Source organism: Pseudophryne corroboree, chromosome 6 (genome assembly GCF_028390025.1).
Source record: "Pseudophryne corroboree isolate aPseCor3 chromosome 6, aPseCor3.hap2, whole genome shotgun sequence".
NCBI classification, from domain to species: Eukaryota; Metazoa; Chordata; class Amphibia; order Anura; family Myobatrachidae; genus Pseudophryne; species Pseudophryne corroboree.
In genome coordinates, this window is record NC_086449.1 from 305,233,303 (window position 1) to 305,247,858 (window position 14,556).

The 14,556-nt window shown below is 39.5% G+C and overlaps 1 protein-coding gene across 4 annotated transcripts in view; it reads right to left on the reverse strand.

Moving 5' to 3' along the window:
* THSD4 (thrombospondin type 1 domain containing 4) overlaps positions 1 to 14,556 on the reverse strand; it is a 1,279,073-nt gene that overhangs the window by 172,395 nt on the left and 1,092,122 nt on the right. For all 4 annotated transcript variants that reach the window (XM_063926205.1, XM_063926204.1, XM_063926207.1 and 1 more), the window contains one exon: positions 10,391 to 10,595. In XM_063926205.1, coding sequence (XP_063782275.1) covers positions 10,391 to 10,595 — 205 coding nt within the window. The remainder of the gene's footprint in view (positions 1 to 10,390; positions 10,596 to 14,556) is intronic.

The window sequence follows — 14,556 nt, forward strand, 5'->3', positions numbered from 1 at the left end:
CCCCCAAACGAAATCCGCTTCCCGCTCACCGCTGCACTCCGGAGTCCCGTCCACCGGAAGTCTCCTTAGCCGCACTTCTGGAAACACGGCCGCCGTTACCATAGGAACAATTCAGCATGCGTTCCACCAGCCGGCTTCCTGCGCTCCAAGTGTTCAGTCAGAGGTCCCGGCGGTACAAGGATCCCTAAGGCTGCACACACAGAATACGGATGCACATAAAATACATATTAAAAACACACAATACAACATTAGTACTACATGAAAACAATAAAGCAGAAAAAATTCAAACAATTACCATATATTAGCATATTGGAATGAACCATACTGTCAGACTAAACTATTCTAGTTGATTTTATTGTTCAGTCCTGAAGGTTTAGTGGTGCCTAATCGAATAATCCACTGAGATTCTTTAATAAGGAGTTTCTTTGTACAATCCCCTCTACGCAGGGATTCGGGCACATGGGCCCTCATTCCAAGTTGTTCACTCACTAGCTGCTTTTAGCAGCCATGCAAACGCTAAGCCGCCGCCCTCTGGGAGTGTATCTTAGCTTAGCAGAAGTGTAAACGAAAGGATCGCACAGCGGCTACAAAAATTTTTTGTGCAGCTTCAGAGTAGCTCCAGACCTACTCCTAGCTTGCGATCACTGCAGACTATTATATTAGTTCCTGATTTGATGTCACAAACACGCCCTGCGTTCGCCCAGCCACGCCTGCGTTTCACCAGCCACTCCTGCATTTTTATCTGACACGCCTGCGTTTTCAGACACACTCCCCGAAAATGGCCAGTTACCTCCCAGAAACACCCACTTCCTGTCAATCACTCTGCAGCCAGCAGTGCGATTGAAAAGCGTAGCTAGACCTTGTGTGAAACTACAACGGCCGTTGTGAAAGTACATTGCGCCTCATACGCATGCGCAGAAATGCCGTTTTTTTGCCTGATCGCTGCACAGCGACCGAAAACAGCTAGCGAACAACTCGGAATGACCACCGTGGTCTATCATATAGTATTTCAATTCTTCTAAGGGGTGTCCAGCGTCCCTAAAATGCCATGATACCAGCTGATCAACATCTTTACCCCTAAGTGTCATATTGATAGCAGACCTTTGGACATTCATACATTCTTTAAATTTGCGGGTCGTTTGACCAATATAATACAGCACACAAGGACATATCATATAGATCATATAGGAGGTATTGCATGTCAAAACAAATCTGATATATATCTTTTCACAGTGAGGATGTTTAAACTATTTACAGGCTATATTATAGTTACAAGTGGTACAATTGTTGCACCTGTAGCACCCCGGTGGCTTAGTGTAAGTATTAAATGATTTGGGTGTTCCTAAACCGGAAATGTCAAATGAACCATAAATTTAAAGAACATATGAATGCCCAAAGGTCTGCTATCAATATGACACTTAGGGGTGAAGATATTGATCAGCCAGTATGCAGCCTATATTCATAAATTCCCCACAAGGGTGGCATTCTAGCTATGAAGAATTTCCTTGAACGAAATCTTCAGACATCCTCCATCGACCATGGACTTTTTTTTACGCTTTTGGAAGTTACTTTGAGACAGAACTATTTTTTGCTTGGCAGTTCCTATTTTCTTCAACTAAGAGGGTGTGCCATGGGATCTCCTGTGGCCCCCTCTTATGCAAATATTTATATGTTCTTCCAGGAGACATACATGTTTTTTGGTGATCCTAACATCAGTAAACACCATGTTTTTAACTCGTTATATTGACAATGTATTTCTGTTATGGACAGGAGGTGAATAGAGCTTTCTTAAATTGATATCTGATATTAATGGGTTAGATTCCCCTATCAAGTTTACATTTAGCAGTAGTACTCGTTGTGCTAATTTCTTGGACGTCAATATGACAGTTATTGATAGTAACATTGAGACGAGGGTGTTTTCTAAAATAACCGATAGAAACATGATTGTAAGGGCTTCGAGTCATCATCCTCCTGCCCTCCCATTGTCTCAGATGATGCAGGTTGCACGCATCACCAGTGATCCATCACTACTTTCTGAGACTTTAGTTTAGATCAACAAATTGTAAAGTTTATTGATAGAGGTTATAATCCGGCTATTTTACATGAACAAAAAATGAAAGTTCTGGAAATGGATAGTTCTGACTTACTTAATCCAGTCAAATGTAAATCTGACAATATTATCCCTTTGGTGAGTGAGTTTTCTATGGCTAGCCCCATTATACGTAGGGCTACGACTGTCCTCTGGCCTATTGTCAGCACAGATAAAGACCTCCCGGTTTTTAGTAAGGTCAGACCTATTGCTGCATATAAATGGGGCAGTACACGCTGACATTTCCGGTTTATTAACACCCAAACCATTTAATACTTACACTAAGCCACCGGGGTTCTACAGGTGCAACAATTGTACCACTTGTAACTATATGATAGCCTGTAAACAGTTTAAACATCCTCACTGTGAAAAGATATGATATCAGATTTGTTTAGACATGCAATACCTCCTACATGATCTATGTGATAGTATGTCCTTGTGGGCTGTATTTTATTGGTCAAACGATCCGTAAATTTAAAGAACGTATGAATGCCCAAAGGTCTGCTATCAATATGACACTAAATATCAATAAAGATATTGATCAGCCGGTATCACAGCATTTTAAGGAAGTTGGACACCCCTTAGAAGCATTGAAATACTATATGATAGGCCATGTGCCCGAATCCCTGCGTAGAGGGGATCGGACAAAGAAACTCCTTATTAAAGAATCTCAGTGGATTATTCGATTAGGTACCACTAAACCTTCAGGATTTAATGGTAAAATCAACTGGAATGGTTTAGTCTGACAGTATGACTCATTTAAATATGCTAATATATGGTAATTGTTTGGATTTTTTCTGCTTTATTGTTTTCATGTAGTACTAATGTTGTATTGTGTGTTTTTAATATGTATTTTTCGTGCATCCATATTCAGTGTGTGCAGCCTTAGGGATCCTTGTACCACCGGGACCTCTGACTGAACACTTGGAGCGCAGGAAGCCGGCTGGTGGAACGCATGCTGAATTGTTCCTATGGTAACGGCGACCGTGTATCCAGAAGAGCAGCTGAGGAGACTTCCGGTGGATGGGACTCCAGAGTGCGGTGGTGAGCCGGAAGTGAATTCAGTTTGGGGGCATTTATGTTGGTGAGTACCTCTGTTTCTTGCTGTAGAATTTGTATTGTCCTGAGGTCCTGAAAACGTTTGATGTATATCTCAATAAAAAAGAAGTTTTGCATTTAACCCAGACTCAGAGTGCCTGCTATATTGGATATATATATATATATATATATATATATATATATATATATACATATCAAAGATATTCCCTTGTGAAGGATCAAGCAGCACAGGGACTCACAAACACAAAAAACTGGTATATAAAGGCTGCGCTCTCAGGTATCACACCTGTGCTGAGAAGCTGTTTAAAGAGGCATGCACAATTATAACAGCCAATAAGACACATAACAATTCAACTAAATACATATAACATCAAAGAGAAAAAATACACATGAAGATACACCGAGGAATTGCAACAAAGAAATACAGTATAAATATAATCAGAGAAAGCAATGCAATCCAAGATTTTAATTTAACCTCTTAGGAGAAGAGGAGAAATATCCAAAAAGAAATATCCAACGTTCCTCACGCTGTAAAAGTAATTTTACTCTATGTCCCTCTAGGACAGGGGTAGCCAACCCTGGGGTCCTTGAGAGCTACCAACAGTACACGTTTTCCAGGTCTCCTCACAAAATAACAAGTTAAGTCTTAAAATGTGACAGTAATAATTACACATGTGCACCTGCCAGGTGATCTGGAAAATGTGAACTGTCGGTAGCTCTTGAGGACCAGGGTTGGCTACCACTGCTCTAGGAGATGCTGCAATAAAGCCCAGTTGATCACCTCCATAGGATGCAAGCAGAAATCAGCTAGAGAGACACATCCCTCCCATAGCCGTTGAAAGCTGTTACAGCTACTGCTGACAGTGAACTGAATTCACCCCAAAGTCTCTTATGCCTAAATTGGCCATAGTGTATGTACTTATGTTCATGCAGTAGGTATTTATCTCAACTGTGAAATATTGAGCGTCTAAATGAGGTTCTCCAACTACAGCATGGCAGAATATGTGGCCCCTATATTATCAGAAAATAATAATAAAACTAGTACATGCATTCACATTTAAAAAGCTGAATCTTGGTATTTGACATACAATTTCAGGGTATGCTGAATTTCATTTTATTATCTTAATTCAGTTAGCACTAATAGGTTATACCTTAGCCTGGGGACATGTATATAATATATAAAAACTAGTTCTGAGCTTTTAGAAACTTTTCCAGTGATAGTTTTGCCTCTGAGATCTCAGTCATATCATCATAATGGTCCCCCCATTATTTCTGCACAGGTGACCTCTGCCACGTATCCACCTATCTGGCATCTGCTTAAAACCCAGAAAGCAGAAGGGTTATAAGAGTCCTCTTTGATGGTCTGTATTCTTAGTGAGAATCAAGATCAAGAGCGTTATGGCCCTTCTACATCTCAGCAATTTACTTTCTCACATAACTACCTGTGTCATCTGAGATTTCCTCATTGTACCTAGTCTGAATGCGGGCTATTGTGGTGGTTGGCGCATCCACATACTACTTCGGCAGTAAAATTATATGCTCATTTTGTTCTCATCCATTTTCTTGTGCGTACATTTTCAATGAAGTCAGACCAATTCACTTACATTTCTTCTCTCTCACCCATTGCTAAAGTCTTTGTTCTTTCTGCACCTTATGTCTCTTACCCACCTTTTCTCTATTACAGTATCTGTCTACCTTCTGATGTGTCCATACAAGGGACTGTCTTTTTTTCTTTATCCATGGAAAATACTGAAGCAGCAAGAATATAAAGTTTTTCAAAAATTAACAAATAATATATGTTCTTTGCTTTACCTCATTTATTACCAGCCATGGTCTGTTAAAGCGTTTTAATCAACTGTATGCTGCATGTGACACCATCCTGCATGTAAACTGCAATGCAGTCAAATTATGTTTTCACAATGCAATGATAAAAAACTAAATAAAAAAACCCAGTAGACCACAAAGATCTTGGGTGGGATGTAATGCTGCCCAAGTTCGGTGGCCGTGGGGTATGTCGGCTGAACTCGGATGTTTTTTTTAAAGGGGCAATCACTTTCAAGGCAAAACCATGCCTTGTAAATTATTGCCCCTTTAAAAAAATGCCCGAGTTCAGCCGCCATCCCGCATGGCAGATGAAATCGGGTGGCATTACATCCCACCAATTGATGTGCTTTGCAACTTGAGAGTAAATACAAGATATATAGATATACTGTATACTATATATATATATCCATCTATATATATTTTGACACTGTCCCAGTGTCTGACATATTAGCTGTTTACCAAACCATATTTAAGTTGCAGTTATATAATGAATATGGTTTAAAGAGCAGACTATCAGCTTTAATTTGAAAGAATTCACATCCATATTGGATGGAGGGTTTAGGAATTACAGCTGTTTTTCAAGGGCCCAAAGGTAATTGAACAGCTGATTCAAAAGTTGTTTCGTGGACAAGTCTGAGCTAGGCAAAATGTCTGGAGTTGATTCCAAGTGAGGCATCGGTATTTGAAAGCTGTTGCTGTGAACCCATAACGTGGTCAAAGGAACTCTCAGTACAAGTTAAACAGTCCAGCCTTAGGCTGCTAAAATGACATTAAATCCATCAGAGAGATAGCAGAAGCCTTTGGAGTGGCCAAATATACAGTTGGTAGATTCTGAGAACAAAAGAACATAATGGTGAGCTCCAGGGACAGATTAAGGTTTGTGGGGGAACCTATTAATATTACTGTCAAACAGCACTTGACATCATACCGAGGGGTGGGCCACCAACACTGGGAAGTATGGTACTAGCAGAAAATATTTATATACACCACCTACTGTCCCCGGCAGAGTTCAGGTACAACTGGAGAGCGGCGGATTGATTAGCTAGTCCAGCCTTGGCTCTGAGACACGCACACAGTCTAGCAAGATGCACGAGACAGCAGTGCATTGAGCTCCACGGCGACTGTGTGTACAGAGCAGCTGAGCCACCGTGGAGAGCTGATCTGCTCTCTTATAATGTACAAATTGTGTTGACTGTGTGGAGGCTTCCTATCTGTGGGGGACCCTAGGCGACACTCCTTTCACCCAACTTATAATTCGGCCATGGTGAGCTTGACAAAACAAAAAAGCCTGAACAAAAGACAACAGTAGAGGTGATCGCCGGATCCTTTCCATTGTAATACTACACGACATCCAGCCATATGAAGAACACTCTCTAACAGGTGGGAATATTATTATCCAAAGCAACCGTTAAGAGAAGACTTTACAAAAGCAAATACAGAGTGTTCACACCAAGGTGCAAACCCTTCATAAACCTCAAAAATAAACTTTGCCAAAAAAAAAACTAAAAATGCCTGCACAGTTTGGGAACAGAATTCTATGGACAGATGAAACTACGGGTGGATGCACACTATGATGTCAGCTAATCGTTCTGATGGTCAGGCTGCATTCTCTTTGGCCTGGATCATGTGAGATTGGCCATACATATTACACAATGCAATGAACACAATGCAATGAATGACGGAACAATACCTTGTTCCATCCTTCATTACACTGTAAAGCCCTGCATACGATATCATCTGATTGCCTGTGCAGCACTGACAACCAGAAGATGATGCATGTAACCTGTGGAAGCATGCAACTGTGTGTACACACTAGATGATTTGTTGTTACAATAAGGCAAATCATCCTGATATCGTTCTATTGTGTACCCATACTAAGATGAACCTGTACAAGAATGACAGGAAGAAAAAAGTATTGAGAAGGCGTGGAATCGCTCGTGATCCAAAGCCTACCACATCTTCCGTTAAACACACTGGAGGCAGTGTGATAGCATGTTCCTGCATGTCATCCAGTGGCACTGGGTCACTAGTGATTATTGATGATGTGACAGAAGACACAAATAGCCGGATGCTTCAATTCAGTCAAATTTTGCAAAGTTGATTGAACTGTGCTTCACAGTACAGATGACCCTAAAACATACTGCGAAAGCAACCCAGGAGTTTTTACGGAAAAGAAGTGGAATATTCTGCAATGGTCGAGTCAATCACCTGATCGAGCATGCATTTCACTTTCTAAAGACAATACTAAAGGCAGAAACAAACAACAACTGAAGATATCTGCAGTTAGGGCCTTTCAAATCATAATACAGTAGGAAACCAAACATTTGGTGATGTATGTGGGTTCCAGATTCCAGGCAGTCATTGCCCTCAAAGGATTCTCGACAAAGTATTAAGCATTAACATTTTATTTATGATTATGTTAATTTGTCCAATTACATCTGAGCCCCTATATATATATATATATATATATATATATATAAAAAAACATAAATATATAACTAGCTGCTCTACCCGTTCTTCGCATGGGAGTTTCTGATTTTCACAGTTGTAAACATAAATGAGTGTTAAAAATTTGGTAACTATACAGCTGTAAAATTGAGACGCCTTAATGTAAGTAAATATTAATCCATGGTTCTTGGCGTTACCAGAGGAGCACCCGTAGCAGATACGGTAAATAGTTTATTAAATTCTAGACACTGGAGGTGCAATCAGAATTTTATCCGATTGTCCATTTGGGCGTTATAGTTCACACAACGCAAGCCACGCATTGGTAATGACATTATGTCATGCCCCTTTCATCCCTTTAGGGGAGGTCTATTAAAATTCTAATTATGTAGTTTTCCTATTTCCCACCTGAGGAATACCAATGTTAAATTTCCGCTTCCAAACATATCGGTAAGTAAGAGAATTAGTGATGAGTGAGTGAGTGAGTGAGTGAGTGAGTGAGTGAGTGAGTGAGTGAGGGCTTTCACATTTATATATATTGATATATAAAAGCAATAGAAGCATATTCATCTCAAAGAAAAATATACTGCAGATATTTGAATGCAAATATATGGCATCTTATTTTAGAAAAGTTTGGCAGTCAATGATAATGTCAAGAACCAACATGGTATTAAAGTGAAATAAATAAAAAAACAGTAGATAAATTCTTTTTAAGGAATTGGAGAAAGAAAAAAGTTGTGTTAATTACAAAATTTGATATATATATATATATATATAAAACCATTCCATGGTGCGGCACTCATGCTGATCTCAGAAATAAACGGACATCAGTCCTTCTTGCTTCAACGTTTCAATTTATTTGTCAAATTGACAATTTGACAAATAAATTGAAACGTTGAAGCAAGAAGGACTGATGTCCGTTTATTTCTAAGATCAGCATGAGTGCCGCACCATGGAATGGTTATTAAGTTATCTTTGTGAGGGCACCAGCGACAGCAATTATCAAGGCTAACACGGAGTGCCGGACCACAGCTGCCATATATATATATATATATATATATATATATATACACACACACACATATACATACATACATATATACCACTGCTAATATGATATGCATACACACATTTACAAAAATGCCTTTGTAACCAGATATGTAAAAATGAATATAATTGCTTTTAAGCTTGCCTTCATGCTATTTAAAGGTTCACCACATGTCTCATTGAGATACACAGTTATAAAGAGAAACTGCAAAGGTACATCTACATAGAGTTGGGCTTAGATACATGATATTAATATAATATGTGCGTCAAAGGTTCACCACATGTCTCATTGAGATACACAGGTATAAAGAGAAACTGCAAAGGTACATCTACATAGAGCTGAGCTTATATACATTATATTAATATAATATGTGGATTATTATTATTATTATTATTATTATTATTATTATTATTAATATTATTATTTAGTATTACACTCCCCTTCCACATATGTTATTTAAAAAATATTTTTTTTGGGTCTAAAGTATTGTAATAAATTGGTAAGTACCATGGCTGGATAAGGAGCTGTTCAGACGTGGGGCGCACCGCGGTGCTGACCAACTCTATGGAGCCGTCACTACGGTCAGTCCTCATCTGCCAAATAACATACTGTATTGTAGCATGCCAGGGCCAGGCTTGTACGTCACTGTGAGGGTCATATGTCGCAGGTGGCAGAACTTCAGTGCCACTTGCCAGTGCAAGAATCCCACCCCCACCAGAAAGTAAGAAGCAGGATGACAGTATCAAGATGTATTAAAGGCAACTCAGCTAAGTCTATGGATAATTAACATATATTCTATAATGCCTACAAACTGTGCAGCACATTACAATTGAAGCAATTGTAGTACTTAAATAATTCTCAGTAGCAGGGCCGGTTCTAGCCCTTTTTGTGCCCCAGGCGGGAAATAGGGGCGTGGCTTCATACAGGGGGCGTGGTCAGTTATGCCCCCTGTACAGTAGAGTAGCGCCGCTGAAATGCTGTGCGGTGCGCGATGACGTCATCGCGCACCGCACAGCAAAGGTCCTCTCCACGAAGGGAAACTAGACGCGTAGCGTCTAGTTCCCTTCAAAGCGGGGGACACAGCGTGCAGTGGGGGGCATAGCAGTAGTGGATCTTGCCATGGTGCGGCGCCCTCCGGAAGGCGGTGCCCCGGGCAAAAGTCCTGCTTGCTCGTGGCAAGATCCGCTACTGCTTAGTAGTAACAAACCAATAAAAGGTAAGAACCAGAGGCGTTTCTAGAGAGGAGGAGGCCCATGTATAGGCTCTGTCTGGGCCCCTCCTCTCTAGCCAGTGACATCGTTTAGCTCTGGGCACTAAGGTCCCTAGGGGACCCTAGCGCTGTCCCAGAGTTTACAGTACCAGTGCAGATCTCCGAGAAAATATTGCGGCACCCATTTTCTTAGTGATTTTTCTACTATTCATGCATGAAACACTGGGAAAATGGCGGCTTGCCATTTTACCAGTGATTTTTGCATCACTGTGGAACTCCGGAGGGTAAGTGTGAAAAATAATGGGTGCAGCGTGTGCGGTGTGGGCCCCCCAGGACTCTGGGAACCCATGTGCACTGCACACAATGCCCCCTTTTTAAATAAGCCAGTGGTAAGAACATACCTCCAAACTTTAGTATTCTCAGACACGGGGCCGTCATAGTGGTCATGGCCACTTCTTTGCACTTCTAAAACAGGTTGCCACCCAGGATACCAAAACCCTGTATTATTGCTACACACAGTTCCTTCAGTAAACATTTGACAAGAGCATTCCACCAAAAGTAACATGGTTTGGAGCCCTCAGTAACGGACCTCTGAGTTACATGATGCATATGGATCCAGCCAGATTACAAAAGGGTAGAAGTGTTAAGTGGAGATATAGAATATTTATAGAATAAAAATGCAAAACTTGCTATAGGAAAGAGTCATTTAACATACCTAAGTAGTTGTTGCTTTTTGCCATTTCTGTAACATTGATGTTCGTGGCCCCTTCTGGAATTTCCACAACTTTATGATAGCCAACTTTAGATAATACATGCTTGAAGACCCCAGACACAACTTTACAAGCTGTGTTATCTCCTCCACAGACTCCACACTTGTCAACTGCTTTGTCTGATCCCAAAAAGTCATCACAGCCAATAGTCTGCAAAAATATATATACACATGCAGTCAGAAGAAAGTATATTGCTATACAGTGCTGAACATATAAATATATGGGGCGTGTATTCTTTATTGTGGAAGAATCTTATAGTGGTGCAGTAACCTAGAGAGAAGTTATGAATACATCATTCACATCACCAGCTACATTTATATATGGAATAAACAACATAATTCCGCAGAACTGGAAAACACTTGCACATTTGGGAAATCTTTTACTTGCAGTTGTATGCTCTGTCCTTTTCTCACTTAAAATTTTTAACAGAAAATATTTCTTAGAATTTGTGTGTGTGTGGGGGGAGGGGGGGATTTATCAAAGCTTGGAGAGAGAGAAAGTGCAGAGAGATAAAGTACCAACCAATCGGCTAATTACCGTAAATTTTCCAACACAACCTGTAAAATGTCAGAAGATAATTGGTTGGTACTTTATCTCTCTCCACTTTATCTATCTCCAAGCATTGATACATTCCCCCCCTTAGGGTCATATTTATCAGCATTTAAAGAAATCTACTATTATCTGCTGCCAGTGATAACCATGGTGGAAGACATACGTATTCTGGAATGGGAACAGGTATTGCAGTAGTACTTGTACTGCCACAATACCTATTCTAATATCACTATCCCAATACAGCTTCTTTTAAATCCAGTAATCTTTCAAAATATTATAGTCATTATAAGAAAAAAATAAATTTAATTTTCAACTTTTTTTCTGTTCCATTAGTAGATCTTTAGTCCAAACCTTTCAGTAAGTGAGCTAACACATGTTCATACACTGGCAGATCAGTATCCTCAAAATATTTGTTTAGATAAGTTGTTGCAAATACTGATTTATTTCTATTACCACGGTAGCAGTGAGAAAGTCAGACCCGTAATGAGTTGCTCAATGAAATAAATTAATAAGTCCCTTAGGTACCTGACGAATTTGTTTTATTAACCACTTAACTGACGATTTTTCGCTTCAAACCCATTCATAAACATTTTCAAAACTTTTTTTATTTAATATAGTTTAAAAAGTATTTTAAAAAATATTTAAATATTATATTATGCACATCTGCAGAACGGGTCTCCTCGTCAAAAACTGGGGGACACAGTGGGGTGGCGCTGTTTTATGTGATCTAACCATGCAAGTTAAGTGGTTAATTAGTGAAGGCAGAATGTGTTTACCGTATTTTAAATCTTAAAGAAGTCAAAGAACAATCTTTCTATCACACTGCAGTGCTATGCTTATTTAGTGAATCTGGGAATATTTCGTAAAACAGAACTAGGAATTCCTGAGAAGTTTGCCCTGCCAATTTCCTGTACTGTATGTTGGTCTGATGGACTATAGAAAACTCTCCATCACTGTGAAATGAAATTATAACAACTTGATCAGAGAATGCCTACCACCCCATAGTCCCTACACCAACTATTTTTGTAAAATGTATCAGTCAGGAGATTTGAAAAATCAGGGTCTGGCAATTTACTACTTTGTTTTATCACCCATGGAGAAATATGACTCCACAATTAGGTAAATTAATGGTCATTTTCAGGTTGTTGTTAAGGGGATAAAATGTGGTTATTCTTTTACCAAGTGGATTAATATATTTAGATACATTTTATACAGTTTAATTAAAATCCAGTTTGTTTTTTTCTACAATATTTTAATATTAATTATAATGCCAACATGATATCTACATACTGTAACTATGACATTTATTTATTTAGACGTACATTATATTGCAGAAGAATCTCTGAATCATTATACCAAATTGGTTCAACATTGTGGAAATGCAACTTCAAAAGTTTACACATAGACCTGTTCTGATAATCATGTGATATTCTCTTTAATTAATTTAGCATTAATGGTATATTGCACATGATACAAGTATTTCCTCTGCCTGTTATACATTTGATCGAGTTGGTAAGAGAAAATGACAGAGATTAGAAGCATGAGAATGGTATATCCACCAGCTGGCCTGCTAGGAATCAATGTGCCTATTGTTCACGATAATGTCAGTGATTGTTCACATAATTTCTTAAGCATCACCAAGGTATTTGCAAAGGTAAATGCACCTAATTACTTGAAGAAAGGATACAGGTTGGATTCACACAATATGTGGCCACCTTAAAAATGAAGAAGGGTCTTGAGAATTCTTTTATTTAATGTGCACAAAGTGAAGATAATGTTTGGTTTATAGCAATGATACATTTCATACCCCTCAGTAGTAGACCAACCAGAGTCCTGTGCAATGTTAAAGGTATAGGTCACCCCTCTACATTATTTATTTATTTACTAACCACCATGCTAACTTAGCAACAACTGTACCAATAGAATTGTTGAGTCCAGGCATTATTTCCTAGGTTAGTACCATTGCTAAGATTGGCCAGTTTTCACAAACTATCTGTCAAATGGCTGCAAAAGCCACATGAGTCTTCAACTGGCAGTTTCAGGCAGAAATATTATTTCAAGAATCAGGAGTTATTCAAGTAATTTGTAGTACTCATCATATTTATTAGCTGGGCAACATCATATTCATTAAATATGCCCTTTAATATACACACCAAAGCTCATTTAGTACTCCAAAAACTTAACAATAAGCATTAGGGATCTCTCTAAAAAGGGTAACGGAACATTCAGTAAATAAACCTCACAAAGCAGGTGTATTAAAATATATGGCAAAATTCATACAATTCAGAGAGTATCTTCTCAAATTACATTGGAAAGTAAGAGTCCAGTAACTCTTCACCCCAATTGTATCACTAAAATTCAGCAAAATCATACATAATTTTTTTTTAAATAAATATCAAGAGCACTTCTCCAAGTTCATAAAGAAACTCAGTGGTGCAGTCCCCTTGACCTCAATCTAGACTGTACTGACCCACCTTTGGAGCCACCCCTGACTATCACTGATTACAATCACTGTTGGTGGAGCAATACTTGAGCACATTTGCAATGTGCATGCTCGGGAAATGGGTGCATGCGGGTAGGGTGTTGCAGAGTAGTACATACAGTATTTTATAGTAATTACATTTGCAAATGCAGAGGTGTAATTGGCTTGAAACAGGACATTCTCTCACAGGCAAAGTTGATATGTGCAAGTCAAAAACTGCAGGCTAGGCAGAGTTGGATGTACTGTCAGTAAATTAATGTATGCCCATTTTGAGGTGTATTTTTTCTGGTATGGGGTAGGTGCAAATACACACTATTGTTAAAATAAAAGTGAAATTAAAAGTAAAGATTTTGACCATTAATCCTTTATTTTCTTTATTCTGTGAATGCTATTTCAAATTGACCATTCAACTACTAACTGTCACTTTTAAAACATAAGGGCTGATGTATCAAGCAGTGAAAAGACTGGAGAAGTGGTCCAGTGAAGAAGTCACCCACAGCAACCAATCAGCTTTCATCAAGCACATTTTATAAAATGATAGGTAGATGCTGATTGGTGCAACTTCTCAAATCGTCCACTTCTCCAGTCTTTTCACTGCTTCATAGATCAGCCACTATGGGGGTCATTCAGATCCATTCGCACAATGCCTTTTTTCGCAGCTGTGCGATTGGGTCTGAACAGCGCATGCACCACAATGCGCATGCGTGTCAACTGCAGGCAATGGGGATCGCCGGGCAGCAACAGAACTTACAAAGAAAACGATCGCACCGGCGATCGCAAGAAGATTGACAGGAAGAAGGCGTTTGTGGGCGGCAACTCAGTCTTTTCAGGGAGTGTCCGGAAAAACGCAAGCGTGCCCAGCCATTTGGGAGGAGGATTCCTGACATCAGCATCAGCCCAGATTGTTGCAGCGGCTGATTAAGTCCTGGACTGTGCAGAAACTGCACAAACTTTTGTTTTGTGCAGCTCACTGCACAGCCGTTCCACCCCTGCACAGCAATTACCCCCTCCCCTATAGACGGCCATTACCTGGTCACAGCAGTGCAAAAAACCACCAGCGTGCGACCAGGTTTGAAT